Source organism: Chlorocebus sabaeus, chromosome 21 (genome assembly GCF_047675955.1).
Source record: "Chlorocebus sabaeus isolate Y175 chromosome 21, mChlSab1.0.hap1, whole genome shotgun sequence".
Lineage (NCBI taxonomy): Eukaryota > Metazoa > Chordata > Mammalia > Primates > Cercopithecidae > Chlorocebus > Chlorocebus sabaeus.
The window spans coordinates 110,970,994-110,989,576 of NC_132924.1; the positions used below are offsets into that span (position 1 = coordinate 110,970,994).

An 18,583-nucleotide genomic window follows, 5' to 3' on the forward strand; every position below is an offset into this window, starting at 1 on the left:
CCCATTGTATTCAGAGGGGATTAGTTCCAGAACTCCCCATAGGTATCAAAATCTCCAATGCTCAAGTCCCTGATATACAATGGTGTAGTATTTGTACATAACCTTTACATATCCTCCAGTATATGTTAATCATCTCTAGGTTATTTATAATACCAAACACAATATAAATACTATGTAAATATGTGTTATCTTGCATTTATAGTTGTATTAATTTTTGTTGAAGTGTTTTTTATTATTATTATTGAGTTGTTTGGTTTTGGTTTTTTGAGATAGAGTCTCACTCTATCATCAAGGCTACAGTGCAGTGGTACAATCACAGCTCACTGCAGCCTCAACTTCCTGGGCTCAAGTGATTCTCCCCTCTCAGCCTCCTGGGTAGCTGGGACCACAGATGTGCACCACCATGCCTGGCTAATTTTTTTTTTATTTTTTAGGGGGTCTGGCTACATTGCCCAGGCTGGTCTTGAACTCCTGAACTCAAGCAATCCTCTCACCTTGGCCTCCCAAAGCACTGGGATTACAAGAATGAGTCATCACACCCAGCCTATTGAGGTTTTTTTCTGACTATTTTAGACCCATGGTTGGTTGAATCTGAGGACACTGAACCCCCAGATACGGAAAGCTGACTATGCTTAATGCTACATTACCAGTACTTAAGTCAGGCGATAGAAGCACTAGACTTTAAACAGTAACTTCGAGAAACAGCCAGGAACCACCAGCCACTCCTTTCCCCGGATCCACATGAAGTTCATTCCTGGGTCTGGGGCCTCATGCTCATCTTAAAAAGATCTTAAGTTTGTTAGCTGAAGAACTAACTTCTAGGGCTAAGACAAAACTGTATTTAATTCCTCTTTTTCTAACAGTCCGCCTGATATTACAGACGTTTTAAAAGAACAAAGATTGCCTTCAAGTGTTTTTGCAAAAAAACATGAATTGTAGTGGCTGGGAAAAAAAGGCCGCCAACCTGACATCTTTCTTTCCCTGTATGCCCTCTCTAGAGCGTGAGGGAATTTGGCCAATGGGTGCTGATTAAGTAGCACTGCTCCTTTCGGCTAAAACAGGATTTCTCCTGCTAGGAGTTCCAGGAATGTGCAGGAATGTTAATATTTGTACGTGTTAGAAAGGAAGTCTCTGAGGACTCTGGGGTCCTGGCTGGCAGTGGTGTGATTCAAACACCTACTAAGGTGCCTTTACTTCTTTCTTGCTTTATTATAGACATCTCCTCCAAATAACCACTAGGTGGCAGGCAAACTATAGCTGATAAACCACCGGGTTTCCAAGGTGGCCAGAAAGAGGAATTGAACTGCTTCTCCCCGATTCTCCACACACCCACATTTCTCTGTGCATATTGCCCGTACTGCCTGATGAACGCAACAGTTTGCCAGCAGGCTTACTTTTTCTCCAGGCTGTCCATGTATTCTTTCTTCTTTCTCCTACTTTCTTGGGCAGAAATCTGAGAGAGAGGGGTGGGAGGAGAATGATTAATTTCCAGCTCTGTGAGTAAATCAATTAAGACAGGAGGTGGTTACCGTAGACATCACTAAAGCCCTGCTCACTTCTGCAAGCTGCTTGCCATTTGTTTAAGCTGCTGGTTCATCGACTAGTCACCTATTCTGTCCTCCTGGGTTTCCAGCTGCCAAACTCACACCTACTTTCCTACAAAGTAGGCCCCCAGTAAAATGGACACTGAGTGGCCGGGCGCGGTGGCTCACGCCTGTAATCCCAACACTTTGGGAGGCTGAGGTGGGTGGATCCCTTGAGGTCAGGAGTTCAAGACCAGCCTGGCCAATATGGTGAAACCCCGTCTCCATTAAAAATACAAAAAAATGGCTGGGCGCAGTGGTTCACGCCTGTAATCCCAGCACTTTGGGAGGCCAAGGTGGGTAGATCACCTGAGGTCAGGAGTTTAAGACCAGTCTGGGCAACATGGTAAAACTCATCTCTACTGAAAATACAAAATTTAGCTGGGTGCGGTGGTGCATGCTTGTAATCCCAGCTACTTGGGAGGCTGAGGCAAGAGAATCGCTTGAGCCCGGGAGGCAGAGGTTGCAGAGAGCCGAGATTGTGCCATTGCACTCCAGCCTAGGTGACAGAGTGAGACTCCGTCTCAAAACAAAAAACAAAAACAAAAAAATTAGCCAGGCATGGTGGCGCACTTCTGTGGTTCCAGCTGCGTGGGAAACTGAGGTAGAAGAATCACTTGAACCTTCTTGCGAGGCAGAGGTTGCAGTGAGCTGAGATCACGTCACTACACTCTAGCCTGGGTGACAGAGTGAGACTCTGTATCAAAAAAAAAAAAGAAAGAAAGAAAGAAAAGAAAAGAAGAGAAAAAAATGGACACTGAGTAAGGAGCCAGGCCAGAACATGTGGCTCACAAATGATCAGTGTGGTCTCAGATAAGTGAGTTTAACTCCCGGACCTCTGCTGGTTGAACTACATCTATAAAATAAGACAGCTGGGGCTTGGTCATACATCAACTTGCTGCTGGTTCCGCGCATGGATAGAGTGACACTAAGCTCTTGTCTTCCTTCCCTCTTTGCCCCCACCCTCCCGGTAGGCTTGTGCCTCAGCCATCCCCCTGGTTTTCATCAGCCCTGCTCAGCACTGAGCGGCCCAGGGGTAGGACACTACTGAGTCCAAATACAGACCAGCAAACTGCAGAAGTTTTGTAATCACTAAACCCTACAAGAAAAAAAAAATTAACCAAGCACTCTCAATGTATTTGTATTATATATATAATACACATATATGCTGTATTTTTTATATAACACATATATAATATACAATACATATATAATATGTAATACATATAATACATATATTATAATACATGTATAATATACAATACATATATAATACATATATAATATGTAATACATATATAATATATAACATATAATACATATATAATATATAATACATATATAATATATAATATATATAACATAAATACATATATAATATATATAATACATATATATGTCTACTAGAGGAAACTATTGTATATATCATAAGCCCAAAATTTAAAAGGCTGAGATTTTAAAGAAAAACTAGATGGAAATTCTAATAGCTTCCTCCCACCCCTGAATGTATCATCGTGGGCACCAAGGAGGTAGACACTGATTCGGGAGTCCGCTGGCCTCAAGAGGGATGGGATGGGATGGGCTGGAGGAAGAGAGGGGCACGTGGTGAGGATGCTCCTCCCAGGGCCTAGGGAAGGGAAGGGCTTGGCCTTGGTCTCTGCCATGGGATGGGGTAGTGCTGGTCACTGGGAAGGCAGGGAAGGGGATGCTGAATCGATTCTGCTCGTGTCTCTGCTCTAGAAGTGCCTAGATTTGAAAGGCTCACCTTATTCTTGATCTTCCTCCGAATTTTCTTCAGGGCCTTCTCCTCTGATTTTGACAGGGGCAATTTGGTGGGGATGGGATAGCCCTCAGCGATCAGGGTCCTCTTTTCCTCCTCTGTCAGGACCAGAGGGCCTGATCCCTGCAGTTTCTGTGCAGACCAAGGAGCAGAAAAGGGTCAAAGAAAAAGAACTGGGACCACTGAAGAATAGCCTCCCGATGGGGTGACGAGAATCTGTTACAATGTCTTACAGAAGGCTCTGGGACAAGGATGCCCCACCTGCTTTGGGTGATAGATGGGTATTTTGAAGGGCATGGGAAGATAGGGAAGACACTCCCATGTGAGTGTTACAACTTAGGGGTTATAATTCAAGGAAAAGAATAAAGAAACCTCCACCCATTATTTCCCAGGAAGCACCCCGCTCGCTAAAACATGAAAAGAAAAAGTAGAGAAGTCATTTCCCACATCCCTAGAGATTTCCTGGCCTTGGAGTGATGAAGGATTCATTTGCAGCCCTGCTTTGTACAAGAGTTTTGTTGTTCTCCTTCTGAAAATGCAATTTTATAAGGTGCTCTCTACACACCAGGAGTCACTTCTCTCCTCCACTTTTAGCTAAGGGTGCAGAGCACCCAGGGACACACCTGCAGACTCTTTCCATAGAAGCCTCTGGCTTTAGCAGTCTCAGACTGTCCATCAGCAATGAAGACAAGAACAGTAGCCCATCTCATGGACCCCACAGTAGAATGGCGTGTTTATAATTAATCAGAGACCCTATTGCATTTTAGCTCCATACTAAATGCCATGGAGGACTATCTCTCAAGTAGCTTGCGATCAAGACTGTGAGACTGAATTGATACCCATGAAAGGATAAGAGTAATTAAATGCTAAACTGTACTCTTAGCGGATAGGGTTTGGCTCTGTGTCCCCACCCAAATCTCATTTTATAGCTCCCATAATTCCCACGTGTTGTGAGAGGGACCCAGTGGGAGATGACTGAATTATGGGGTGAGTCTTTCCCATGCTGTTCTTGTGAGAGTGAATGAATCTCACAAGATCTGATGGTTTTAAAAAACCGGAATTGCACTGTATAAGCTCTCTCTTTCCCTGCTGCCATCCATGCTTACATGCTCCTTACTTACTTGCTCCTCTTTGCCTGCCACCATGATTGTGAGGCTTCTCTAGCCACATGGAACTGTAAGTCCAATTAAACCTCTTTCTTTTGTAAATTGCCCAGTCTCAGGTATGTCTTTATCAGCAGCATGAAAATGAACTAATACATTAGCTAAAGGTGCACTAAAAATTTGAAGTAAGAGTACAGTGCTATGAGCTGTGTGATCAGGAAAGGTTTAGGGCAGGAGATGAGATTTGAATTGGGTCTCCTGAAAGAAAGGGGATGATTTACATAAGAGAGAGGAGTGCATTCTAAGCAAAAGGCAGTATTTTGAAAAGTCACTGAAGAAGCCACTCTGCCTAGTGTGGGTAAGGAGTTCTTGAAGCAGTGGAGGGTTAGACACCTGATAATGAGTAAAGGTGTCACGGCTTGGTGCCAATAGATAATAGGGAAACACAACATAGTTGTTGGGCAAGCATCTGACATGGGGAAGAGTTCCTCCATCAACATGTAGAATGGACAGATCACAGTACTACACACAGGTATATAGGATACAAGCTATTCTACTAATCCAAGGAGTGAAGTCAGGTTCCAGTTGAAAAGGTGAAGAAAGAGTGGAAAGGTGAATTCCCTTGTCCTCAGTAACAGTGAAATATAAGAATGTGGTTACAGATCAAGAACTTTCAGGGATGGAATCAATACAAACTTTCAAAGTTATGTTAATTAATGGATGGATGGTTCTTACAGAATTTTTAAACATCTCATTTCATTTAAATTTTCTAGTTGTGACACTGTAAATTCAAAATAGCTGGTTATAATTTTTACAATTTCATAGAAATCAATTCACTCCTAGAACAATAAGAAGTTAATGATCTATTCTTCTTTATTATGGTATCCTCATGTATGTGAGGGATGAATGATGGGTCTTGATGTCTGATCTGAGTTTCTGGGTTAAGAGTCATATGACACACAGAAAAGGCTTAAACTGTTTTTGACCTTTAAGCATCAAAGACATTAATCTCATAGTAATTTTTAAGTTCACCAAAAATTGCTTATTTAAAATATAAAAGGTATTTCCTATGACATAGGTCATGAGGATCATTAAATTAACACAAATATTTATGAACTTTGAGGAGAAAAACCCCAAATCTTTATTCTTCTTGCCTATAGCTCTGTAAAATAAACATACGAATAAAAACCGGAAGTGTGCATGTGAAAAGGAAGAGAATTGTGGTAGTAAAAGGTGAGGTGTGCGGGCAGTTCTTAGAAAGTGTTCTTTAGGGTTGACATCACTCCGCTTTCGCCATTAAACAGAAACTTCTTGACAAAAGTGAAAAACAAACAGCCTTGAGTGGTCCTGCTCTAGATACAGCCCCATGGGAATGAATGGAGAGGGTTCCTTTTGGTCCGGGAATGCCCGCTGCATACTTACATGAGGAGCCGTGAGGAGAGGGGAGCTGGAGAGGGCGGAGGGGGCCCGGGGTGCAGCTCTGGAGGGGCTGTGGGTCTGAGGCAGGCTGAAGGGGTGCAGGCGTGGGTTGGGACTCAGGCTGCCCTCTGAGTCACTGCCGTGACTGCTCGGGGGGGTGGGTGGCAAATGCAGGTGGTCCACTGGGGCTGCAAAAAAGGAAGCACATCTCATCCATCCCAGAGCCACAAATCAGGATACAACTGATCTGTGGGACAGTGAACTAAAGCACAAGGGGCCTCCATGAGCTGACACGGACAGATCTCCAAAGTGCAGAGGCTGGATACAGGAGTCCTCCTTTTGCATGAAAACAGAGACAAAGAGGATATGGACCCCATATTTGCTTGTATTGGCAAAAAGAAACACTGGAAGTGTATACAAGAAACCAATAAACGTGCAACCAGGGGCCAGGCGAAGTGGCTCATGGCTATAATCCCAGCACTTTGTGAGGCTCGGGCGGGCAGATCAAATGAGGTCAGGAGTTTGTGACCAGCCTGACCAACATGCTGAAACTCCGTCTCTACTAAAAGTACAAAAATTAGTTGAGTGTGGTGGCACACGCCTGTAGTCCCAGCTACTTGGGAGGCTGAGGCAGGAGAACTGCTTGAACCCAGGAGGCGGAGGCTGCAGTGAGTCAAGATCACGCCACTGCACTCCAGCCTGGGCGACAGAGCGAGACTCCATCTCAAAAAGTCAGTGGCTGCTTTGAAAAAAGCCGGTTTGTTTCTAGAGCAATGTGCGTGGTCATGCCTGCAGGCAAGACGCCAGGCATTCTTCATTCAGAAAACATGAAACCCATCTTCAGATGGGGGAGTGGGCACAGGAAAAGTAAGTGAGAGTTCAGTGGGGAGACTTTCTCCTGTAAAGTCTCCGCCCTTCCTCAGGGAGGCACAACACCCTCTCTGCCAGGGCCTATGGGGCCTTGGCCAGTGTCCCTCAGGCATCTCCAGGGCAGCAGAGATGGGCTTCTGAAGGAGGAATCCAACCAGGATTCCTTGAAATGAAAGCACTCTTGGTTCTCACTGTTCTTTCTGAACAGTGCATATTTCTGTTGTACCAGCCACTGCTACTGAGCCAAGGGAGATAACTGCAGGTAAACACTTCATTCCTGGAGCCCCCAGGACAATGAGTCCTCTGTACGGCAGCCCCCCGGTGGGCATGGCCCACACAGCTGGGTCTGCTCGGCCAGGGAACTAACTGCTGAAGGCCATGAGAAGCCTCAACGCATCACCTCTTCGTCCCTTCTTCCGATGGAGATTACCCAACATGCTATGGACGGGAAGGGCCCTCCTGAGACACAACAACTGACCCAAGAAAGATGACCTCATTCATAGCTGCCTGATACAGTATGGCTGTGTCCCCACCCAAATCTCATCTTGAATTGTAGCTCCCACAACTCCCATGTGTGGTGGGAGGGACCCAGTGGGAGATCACTGAATCGCGGGGGCAGTTTCCCCCATGCTGTTCTCGTGGTAGTGAATAAGCCTCATGAGAGCTGATGGTTTTATAAGGGGAAACCCCTTTTACTTGGTTCTCATTTTCTCTCTCGCCTGCCGCCTTGTAAAATGTGCCTTTCGCTTTCCGCCATGATTGTGAGGCCTCCCTATCCATGTGGAACTGTGAGTCCATGACACCTCTTTTTCTTTATAAATTGCCCAGTCTCGGGTACTTCATTAGTAGCATGAAAACGGACTAATACACTGCCCTCAGAGAGGATGAGCAGCAATCAGCAGCTCTCTCCTGCAGGAATACCTGAATAGCCGAGGCCACAACAGGCGATGCCCGGTCTCCCAGCCCTGGCATGCTATTTTTTCTTCTCTCTCTCTCTCTCATTGCCATTCCCTGTCTCTCTCCCACCCTTTCTTTCTCTTTCTGCCACATACAGCTTTTCTCTAGATGTTTCCTCTTTCCCTTTTTCTCTGCCAGTCTTGCCAAAGAGGTCCCTGGGGTTTTTAGTCTCTGTGGGCACTCTTAAAGCTAAACAATATGCTAAAATAATCCTTGTCGCACTATTCCCACTACTCCTGCCACGGGTGCGGGTAGCCCAGGAAGGGAACCACATGCCTTAAATATGCAGGTGCCTGGCTAAGAAGGAGGAGTCCTAAGCGTGTTAATCAAGGTTTCTTGAATGCCATGAATATTATGGCACTTCATGGTTTAAAAAAAAAAAAAAAACAGGAAGCAGACGAACCTAATAGGGGCTCTGTGCTGTTACATTCCCAAGAATGTACCTAAAGTACCTAAAGCCACCCTGTCCCTTTCACTTGGTAGGGGCCAAATTATTCTAATAGTGTTCTCCCGTCCAAGCAGAGGGCCCCTCACAAAAGACAGAAAGAGAATGATGAGAAAAGCAAGTGAAGCAACTTAAATCTTGTCTTTCCTACCTATGAAAGAGCTACAGGGCTGGCCAGAGGCATCTCAGGATCAGATTTCTAAATATCATTTGAAATGCTGCTTTTGGGTTACTGCAAGGTCTGGGGACAACAAGCTACTTTGCCTAGAAATTGCTGCAGTCAAGGATATAGAATTTCCTTATCTCTGTTTATCCAGGATAATAAGGAAGGGCTGTCCTTTACTTTATTCTTGAAACATTTCTCCTCCAATAACCCTGGATTCAGAAGCCACTATGGGATTCATTGTTATGGTGATGACACTTCTGAACCACATCGAAGCATAAATTAAAAGAGTAAGATACATTTGATAGTAATAACTGGTGTTATACAAATGAAAGCAATTACTTTGAAGCAGTATATAAAGCTGCAAGGCACTGCTGTCTGTCACTCAGTGCAAAGAAACAGTGTCTCGATGTGGATTCTACTCAGTACTGTTAACTTTTAAAATTTAATCATGTCTTTATTGATAATAAAGGCAAATAAAGGGCCAGCCCTGACTACATTGTTACAAACCAAATCCTGAGTTAGTTTCTAATGGAAAGAAGATAGCTGATATTTTCATGAGAAGTGCTCACATGTAAATATCCTCACGTTTATATACTGTAGCACATATACCTTTTTGGTGACAACTGTATAAGCCAATTTCTTATTTGTTGACCAAAGTAATGAACTGTACTACAAAATTTGTCCTGAAAGTATGAATGGGACCGGATGAGGTGGCACATGCCTATAATCCTGTCACTTTGGTGGGCCAAGGTGCGAGGGTCACTTGAGCTCAGGAGTTTCAGACCAGCCTGGGCAACACGGTGAAACTCTGTCTCTAAAGAAAATACAAAATTCAGCTGGGCATGGTGGTGCATGCCTGTAGTCCCAGCTACTTGGGAGGCCGAGGTGGGAGAATCGCTTGAGCCCATGAGGTTGAGGTTGCCGCGAGCCAGGACTGCACTACTGCACTCCAGCCTGGACAACAGAATGAGACCCTGTTTCACAGAAAAAATAAATAAATAAAAAGTAGGAATGAAAAGGGAAGTGATGGCATGACTGAAGGCACAGAAGTGAGAAGAACAGGACCTATACAGGAGAATCTGCATTAACAAGGCGGCAGAGAGAGTTTCATTAGACTTTATGAGGCTCAGGGGTCTGCATCCAGGATTCCTAGCTATGGGCTTCACAGGAGAACAAAGAGGTAGAAACTCAGAAAGAAACTGACATAGAGAAAGAGAAATATAGACATATAACAACCTTGGCCAGGCACGGTGGCTTATGCCTGTAATACCACGACTTTAGGAGGCCGAGGCGAGCAGATTGCCTAAGGCTGGGAGTTCAAGACCAGCCTGACCAACGTGGCGAAACCTCGTCTCTACTAAAAATACCAAAATTAGCTGGGTGTGGTGGTGCACGCCTGTAATCCCAGCTTCTCAGGAGGCTGAGGCACAGGAATCGCTTGAAGCTGGAAGGCAGGGGCCGGGCGCAGTGGCTCAAGCCTGTAATCCCAGCACTTTGGGAGGCCGAGACGGGCAAATCACGAGGTCAGGAGATGGAGACCATCCTGGCTAATATGGTGAAACCCTGTCTCTACTAAAAATTACAAAAAACTAGCCGGGCGTGGTGGCGGGCACCTGTAGTCCCAGCTACTCGGGAGGCTGAGGCAGGAGAATGGCGTGAACCCGGGAGGTGGAGCTTGCAGTGAGCTGAGATCCAGCCACTGCACTCCAGCCTGGGCGACAGAGCGAGACTCCATCTCAAAGAAAAAAAAAAAGAACCTGGAAGGCAGAGGTTGCTGTGAGCCAAGATGGTGCCACTGCACTCCAGCCTGGGTAACAGAGTGAGACTCTGTCTCAAAAAAAAAAACAAAAAGTGTGACCACCTCTCAAGGACGTGTTAATTCTAGATGGCTGGATGTCAAGAAGCCCAAAAAGATGCACAACTGTAAACTATGAACATGACCAAATAGAGAGGGGGCTCCTTGCAATAGCTGTCATCCAAACTCAATGTTTACAAACAATGAATTGGCCGCATAATTAATTATGAATTTACTTCACAAAGACTTGAGACTAGAGTTGTTTAAAATAAGCAAGGTGCCTTTGTAGATGGTTGTTGATTTGTGGGGTTCTACAGGGTTCACACCTGGATGAATAAGAGCTGCAGTTCTCTTGTTTGATAGTGTTTGTAGTAGCAGTCCATAAAGGTTTTGAAAAATATCACCCTGGCTAGAAGTAAAATATGGTAACACTTAGCTGAAACTTAATTAAGTGCATATATGGGAAAATAATATTTAGCTTGCAAAATTTTTATTTGGAAGCAAAATTTTTATTTTTTAAGAACAGAGCTATTTCATAAAGCCAGCTACATCTGTGGTACAAACTCATCCCAGCTCTCTCACCATATTCCCTCTCTGTAGACTCAGAGACCATATCCACACCCAAAGGGACACAGGGAGGGCAGACAGACCTTCTTTAGGAGAGAAGTTTAGAAACTGATCCACTTCATGAGGCTCCAGCTTAATTTTAGGTATAATGGTCTGGCACGAGGAATCAACCTGGAGGAAGAATTTCAAACACAAGTTTTAAAAACCAATCACAGCCTTGAAGACACACGTAGGAGAGCTATTTGTCACCCGTGTCTACCTCTCGGGACAGCCCTGCCTATCCCGGAGAATAGCTGAGTGTACGCAGCTTCCTCAACAGGGAGTCATTTTAGTTCTTAACCTTTTTCTCATCACCAGACTTGGCATTACAGCTGACAGGACCCTCCAAACTTACTTGAGACCACCCTGGGTAACATCAAGTGAGACACCATCTCCCCCAAAAATATAAAAATTAGCCAGTCGTGATGGCGTGCACCTGTAGTTCCAGCTACTTGGGAGGCTGAGGCGGGAGAATCACTTGAGCCCAGGAATTTGAGGCTGCAGTGAGCTGTGATCATACCATTGCACTCCAGCCTAGGTAACAGAATGAGATCCTATCTCAAAAAAAAAAAAAAAAAAGAAAAAGAAAAGAACGCTCAGAACTCTAAAGTTGAAAGTCAAATGCTCAAGCCCAAGACTATATCAATATTCTTTTCTAAGTTTTTGTAGTACTATAAAGGTATTTTATTACAAAATATTCTGGTACTTTTTTTGTGTGGCATCATTCTGCTAACTTTATTCTTTATACACAGTTTGGGTTAAGTAAGAACCAAAACTGCTTCCACTCCCCCTATCCTCACTCCACTTTGGGGCTTTAAAAAGCGACTAATAGTTGATACGGGTCAGGATTCCCAAGACTGCAGAATTTAGCTGTAGAGCATAACTGTGCATTTGATCTCTGAAAGAAAATAAGAGACCTTCTAAGAGGTGGTGACCTTAGCAGAATGAGGAGGAGCCAGGGAGTCTGTTATCCCAGTTCAGCCTCACACCAGCCTGGGAGTTTTCCCTGCCTGCAATGTAAAGCAGCCTGTAAATTACATATAGCCACAATGCACTTAAATCGAGTCAATCACCATGGAAAACGGGAACTAAATTTTTAAAAAGTCACAGGCGTCCACCAGCTTGCCCTGGGGTAGGGACTGTGCACCAAACTACATCCTTTCTCTTATATAACTTTATTAATATTGATTATTAATAATGTTTATAATATATAATTAATATTAATAATTAATAATGTTATTATTAAGGCTTCTTAATGACTGATTATATCTAATCATGAAATGCCTGGTAGGGAAAGGAGAAAAGTTACCTGGCCCATACACGGGAGCAAGGCCATGCCTCCGAGCTTTGCTAGTTACATGCTTTACAATAATTCAACTAGGCCAGGCGTGTGGCTCACGCCTGTAATCCCAACACTTTGGGAGGCCGAAGTGGGCAGATCACTTGAGGTCAGGAGTTCGAGACCAACCTAGCCAACATGGTAAAACCCCATCTCGACTAAAAATACAAAAATGAGCCAGAAGTGGTGGCAGGTGCCTGTAATCCCAGCTACTCGGGAGGCTGAGGCACAAGAATCACTGAACCCGGGGGGCGGAGGTTGCAGTGAGCTGAGATCGTGCCACTGCACTCCAGCTTGGGCGACAGAGTGAGACTTCTGTCTCAAAAAAAAAAAAAAAAAAAGTAATAAATAAAATAACTAAAATCCTGTGGAGCAAGGAGACTATTATAGACCCAGACAGCCTAGTCTAATAAAAGAGACTCAGGTAGCTACTGAGAAAGGAATCCTAGCACACTTGCAGAGGCCTCTGTCTATAACCCTTCATCATTTACACAGATGGACTAACAAGTGAGTATGCAGTGACATTTTATGAGTCTACTGATTCAGTGTTACCTTATTCTGAAGAGGCAGACATTGTATCTTTTTTTCTTTTTTTTTTTTTTTTGAGACAAGTCTTGCTCTGTTGCCCAGGCTTGCTCTGTCGCCCAGGCTGGAGTGCAGTGGTGCAATCTCGGCTCACTGCAGCTTCCGCCTCCCAAAGTGCTGGGATTATAGGCATAAGTCACCATAACTGGCTGCAGGTAGACACTGTCTTGCTCATAAGAAATCTGACTTAAGGAATGTTAATGAAGTTTTTGTTTATAACCCGAGGCTTTGAACTTAAGGGAAGCTAAGACAGGCTTCCAACACTTGCAAGAAGATGTACAAATATGATGCTGGTCCATGGCCGGACACTGGAAATACCCAGAAAGAAGGTAGAGTAGAATTAAATTCTATTTGTGGTAGGCATGGAATCCAGTAAGGAAAAAATCCTGATTTCTTATGCTTTCCACGGGTAACATAATAATAGGTGTTATTATTACTATTAATATTATTATAATGTTATTAATATTGTTATTATATTCATATTATTATATGAATCAATAGGTGGGAGGTTCCGGACTTGAGTAAGGACAACTCAGCATCTCACTAGGAAAGTAAAATACTACACAGGAGCTCACATTCCCAGGAGCCACGCACTGTAAGCCACAGATTGCGTCATCACCTCAATCACTCCCTTTCCACTGCTTAAAAATCAGTGCCATAGAGAATTTTTTTTTACCATAGATATTTTCTGTGTTTTTTATTTCGTAACAGTAATCAAAAAGAGAATGAAATCCGCTTACCTATCTTTTTCCGAACAATGGCTTTAAAGGAATCTGGCACCAAATCAACATACCCTTATTAAATGTATATGTATGTATATACACACATACAAAGTTGCATGTCCTTAAATGTACACAGCCACTAACTCCAAACAGATTAAACACCTTATTGGAGAATGATCTATCTATATCTTTTAATCCAACCTGTTTATACAGAAGAAAACTGAGCATACCCCAGTATTCATTTCCAGAGGAGGTTCCTCCTTTTCAAACGGGGTGGAGATGGCTGTGATCGTCAGAGTGACAGACGGAACGAGTCCTGGGGGTGGTTCGTCTGTAATTGGCTCTGTCTTGATGGTTGTTGAAGGGAAGTCTGTAGACAGGTACCATTTCTCACTTTCCACCTCATCTGCAGGAAAAAGACAAGCACACATGTGAACTTGTTCAGGGCATCAGGCATGAGCAAAACAACCAACCACTGGTCTTTCTCCCCAAAAAAGCCCAGTGAAGGATTACTGAGAGTGGAATAAAAGAAAATGAAGTATGTGAGAGAAAAGATCGATAGATGTGAACAGTAAAGTAAGAATTGATACTTGTATTCACTTGCATGTGAGTATGCCTAAAGAAACTCTGGAAGGAATCCATAGAAAAGAGAAACTGCGTTTCTCAGGAAGAAGCCTGGGTTGATGGGGAATAGAATAGGAGGGAGGATTTTGAATATGTAATGAGCTACTCTTTTTGGTTGTCAAATCATGTAAATGTGTTATCTAATCAATAACATATAAATAAGCAAATTTAAAAACATTAAAGAAGCAGCTGGGCACAGTGGCCCACACAAATAATCCCAGCACTTTGGGAAGCCAAGGCAAGAGAATTGCTTGAGCCCATGAGTTCAACACCAGCCTGGGCTACAATGAAAGACCCTGTCTCTACAGAAAAAAAAAATTTTTTTAATTAGCTAGGTGCAGGGGTGAGCATCTGTGGTCCCAGCTACTTGGGAGGCTGAGGCAGGAGGATTGCTTAAGCCAGGAAGTCCAGGCTTCAGTGAGCCGTGATCACGTCAATGTACTCCAGAGCCTGGGCAACGGAGTGAGACCCTGTCAAGAAAGAGAGAGAGAAAAAGGGGAGAGGGAGGGGGAGGGAGAGAGAGAGGGGGAGGGAAAAAGAGCGAGGGTGAGAGTGAGAGCAAGCCAGCGAGTGAGAGAGAGAGAGAGAGAGAGAAGCAAGCAAATGGTTGGCAACCAAGGGGAGACGATGAGAGAGCATGGTGAGTAGGTCTCTCTCTCCTTCTGCCCAAAGGGAAGATATTTGTTTTTTTCATATTTTTTCTTCTCACTCCATTTTTTTTGTTTGTTTTTGTTCCCTTCTGTTTTCACTGTGATCCCACCTAGGCCTTAAACCTTAACTTAGACTTCCAGAGACTTTGTTCAGCCCTTTGGGAGACTCTGGTTTGCAATAACCATCTGCCCTTTGCTGAAATGGACTAAATACTCTTCCAGAGAAAACAGCTGCATCTTGGTGAGTCTGGGTCTTGTCTGGACTTTCCTGATCATCACCAGGCCTGGAGATAGCTAACAACCGAGAGACAAGACTAGAACAGACAGAGTGCCTCTGCCACTTAATGCACATTCTTCTCAGAGTCTAAGAGGTACCCTGTATTTCTTAACAAATTACTTTGGGGCTAGCGCCTCAGCACTGCCTGGAAAAGCAGGGAGGAGGGAAGGAAAGGAAAAGACGAGAGGGTTGGAAACAGCCACAGAACAAGACAAAGCAAGCTAAAGGCCACACTCCTTAGCTGATACCAGTTTTACTAAAATGAGGCTAAAATTAAGCAAAGACATGCTCCTTTATCAAAATGCTTAAACACATACACCACATTTCACATACTTAGTGACCCATGACTGTTAGGAGAGCCAAGTCGTTCACACAATAAATTTATTTTACATTCAAGAATGTGACTCCAGTTTTCTTATGAAACGGTACAATCATTCAGAACCGCTAGCAGGAAGGGAAGGGTAGACGCAGAAACTAAGAACTAAAATCTAAGATTATTAAAATTGTGTTTCATAAGCAACTTCCTTCAAGTACAAAAACAGGTTCATATTTGAAGAAAATTATTTCCCCCCTAAATCCAGCTTATAATTGATGAATTATCCCAGCCTCAATTTATTTCCCGAGGTGAAATAAAGACGGGATGGGCAGGCCTTCTGGTGGCGGATGACGTTTTGCTTTTAGAGTGGCGCTGCTGAGTGCTATGGTGTGACGGGGATTCCCATCCTTCATGGGGTGTGGGCCACATCCTGGTGGAAGGGGAGGGCGGGGGAACAAAAGGCCTTCTGATGGCGGCCAGAGGAGGGAGACCACTCTGTACCAGACTCAGACCGTGCCCCAGCTCAGCCCAGAGAAGAAGCAACTGGACCGCGAGCCAAAAGATTCTGTTGATTCTCCCCAAAGGAGTTTAGGAGCTAGAAGACACTGTCTGCTGCAAAGAATACCCACTTAGGAAAGTCAGGGAAGGGTTGGGGAGACAGAGACATCATAGATTTCATTTTTTCCATTCAGCAATGACATGGTGATGCTTTTGCTTTTTTTGTTTTGTTTTTTGTTTTGTTTTGAGACATTCTTGCTCTGTCACCCAGGCTGGAGTGCAGTGGCGCTATCTTGGCTCGCTGCAAACTCCACCTCCCGGATTCAGGAGATTCTCCTGCCTCGGCCTCCTGAGTAGCTGGAATTACAGGTGTGCACCACGACACCCAGCTAATTTTTGTATTTTTAGTAGAGATGGGGTTTTGCCATGTTGGTCAGGCTGGTCTTGAACTCCTGACCTCAGGTGATCGGCCTCCCAAAGTGCTGGGATTACAGGTGTGAGCCACCCTGCACAGCCATGCTTTTGCTTTTTGAAGTCAACACTTAAAGCCCGCCCACATTGAGCAATATTTATCCCTGGCAGAGGCTGGAAGAAAGACGGTAAGATGAAATATAGCCTCAGTACAGGCTGAAATGGATGCTAAGGAAGCAACCCTGAGAAAAAGGTCACACACAATTACCAGGAAATTGTGAGATAAGCCCAGGTCCCTTGACTGTGCAGTGAAGGCGACTGCGATGAAACTTAATTCACAAGGCAAACAAAAGAAGAGGCAAACGTTTAAAAAAAAAAAAAAAAAAAAAAGGGAATACAAAAAATTATGAGACAAAACGAAGATGGGTGATAGAATCAGTTCTTCCAATCTAGTGAGCCATTCTCAAAGCATGCACATTCGTAAAACAAGTCAAGACCATTTATATTCTTAATGCCCAGTGTTCTATAGCCTTCTTTACAAATGTGCAAATATCATCATTGCTGCCTCAGGCAATGGAAACCACAGGGCAAGCGATGGTACCTGAACTGTAAAAGGAAACCTTCTCTCTCAAGGACAACTACATTTCCAAGGGAGAAGCCCAATGAAGTGGGCTCTCCTCCCCTGAGCTTGTTTGAGGACAAACAACTGGTGTTGCTTTCGTGCTTCCACTCCAATACAGCAATTTCGTCCTTGATCCTGAGTTATAAAGAGATTTAAGGCCATCAAGCTCAAATATACCTTTTTTTTTTTTTTTAAGACAGAGTCTTGCTGTGTCACGCAGGCTGCAGTGCAGTGGCGGGATCTCAACTCACTGCAATCTCTGCCTCCTGGGTTCAAGCGATTCTCCTGCCTCAGCCTCCCAAGTAGCTGAGATTACAGGTGTATGCCAGCACACCTGGCTAATTTTTGTATTTTTAGTAGAGATGGGGTTTCACCATGTTGGCTAGGCTGGTCTCGAAATCCTGACCTTAGGTGACCCACCCGCCTCAGCCTCCCAAAGTGCTGGGATTACAGGTATGAACCACCACGTCCAGCCTATCATTTCTAGATGAGGAAAATGACACCTGGGCCTAGGTCACATGGCAAATTTGTGACAGAACCCAGATCTCTGCACTCTGGCCAGTAATCTTCCCATTAACCAGAAAACTTTCTATGTGGATAAAGATTATGCATAAATAATGCTCACTATGGCATTGTGTATAATGACAAAACACTGAAAATAACCAAAACATTAAAAAGCAAGAGAAAGGTTAAGTCAATTATGGTGCATCCATACAATGGAATATTTATGCAGACATTAATATTACATGTATACAGCCTTTTTAATTACAAACGAAAGACATAATAAAATATTAAGACAAAAACTCCCTATATAAATTTGTATACTATTAAAGAAGAAAGTGACAGAGAAGAGTCAAAAGAAATACGTCAAATAGTAAGCATCTCTGGATAATTGTTCAGAACATGCATGACTTTTTCTTTAAATTTTATAGTACTTCTGGATTTCCAATCTTGGGACACTATTGTCTTTGGATGAACACACAGGGACATGGCCTGCTCTACTTCATGGCTTGGGATGGTAATTATTGGATAGAGGCTCCAGTTGCCCAAGGGGCCATTTAGAAGCCCTTGACTCAGTAAGAGTCAATGAGTCCCTTATTATGTAAACACGTTGCATTCCTGGCTCCAGGTCTTCCTCCTCCCTCCTTCCAGGTCTTTTGTCTTAGAATTTTGCAGTGCCCTCCTACCGTGGGCTGATCCCCACCTACAGCTTGGTACTGTGGCTTGATGTACCAATAGTATGTGAGCTTTTTAATACAAGCAGAGTTTTGGAATGTGCTTGCAGGATGGAACTAATGTTGCTGCAGTTTTGCCATCAGCATGAGAAGAATGAGCTGGGATAATCTAGTTATCTCAGGAGAAAGATGACAGCCACAGAGAACAGTCACCCCCAGAGGAGCTGAGCCAAGACTAGCCAATTGTCAGCTGACCTCAGAGATGCCAGTGAATCTAGCTGAAACTCGCAGAACCACTCTGCTGACCCCCACACAGAAACAGACATGTGGATTACCATAATAAATGACTGAGTGACTGTGTTTGGGGGTGGTTTGTTATGCCGCAACAGAGCTGGCCGATACAATATAGCCGAATGTATGAAAAATAAGAATTATTTTTCTTCTTTACAAAAGAGATGTCTTCTTTACAAAAAAGATTCTTCATTACATTAGAATCTATTACAATGAAATTATTACATTCATTTCCAAAATAATTCCTCTGAACCATCAACTATGGATCATATCAATAAATATTTGTAGACTGGCTGATCGGACCTACTAGTTACATCATAAAATATGAAATGACTTCATATGAAGAAAG

At 43.7% G+C, this 18,583-nt stretch overlaps 1 protein-coding gene across 4 annotated transcripts in view; it reads right to left on the reverse strand.

Moving 5' to 3' along the window:
* The window catches only part of CREB3L2 (cAMP responsive element binding protein 3 like 2), a 129,692-nt gene that overhangs the window by 30,476 nt on the left and 80,633 nt on the right, over positions 1 to 18,583 (reverse strand). For all 4 annotated transcript variants that reach the window (XR_012090437.1, XR_012090436.1, XM_007983065.3 and 1 more), the window contains exons 3-7: positions 13,601 to 13,776; positions 10,769 to 10,856; positions 5,889 to 6,073; positions 3,349 to 3,495; positions 1,395 to 1,453 (exon numbers count right to left, since the gene is read on the reverse strand). Coding sequence is in view for 2 of the 4 variants with exons in the window: in XM_007983065.3 (XP_007981256.1) it covers positions 1,395 to 1,453; positions 3,349 to 3,495; positions 5,889 to 6,073; positions 10,769 to 10,856; positions 13,601 to 13,776 (655 nt within the window). In the remaining 2 variants the exon portion in view is untranslated. The remainder of the gene's footprint in view (positions 1 to 1,394; positions 1,454 to 3,348; positions 3,496 to 5,888; positions 6,074 to 10,768; positions 10,857 to 13,600; positions 13,777 to 18,583) is intronic.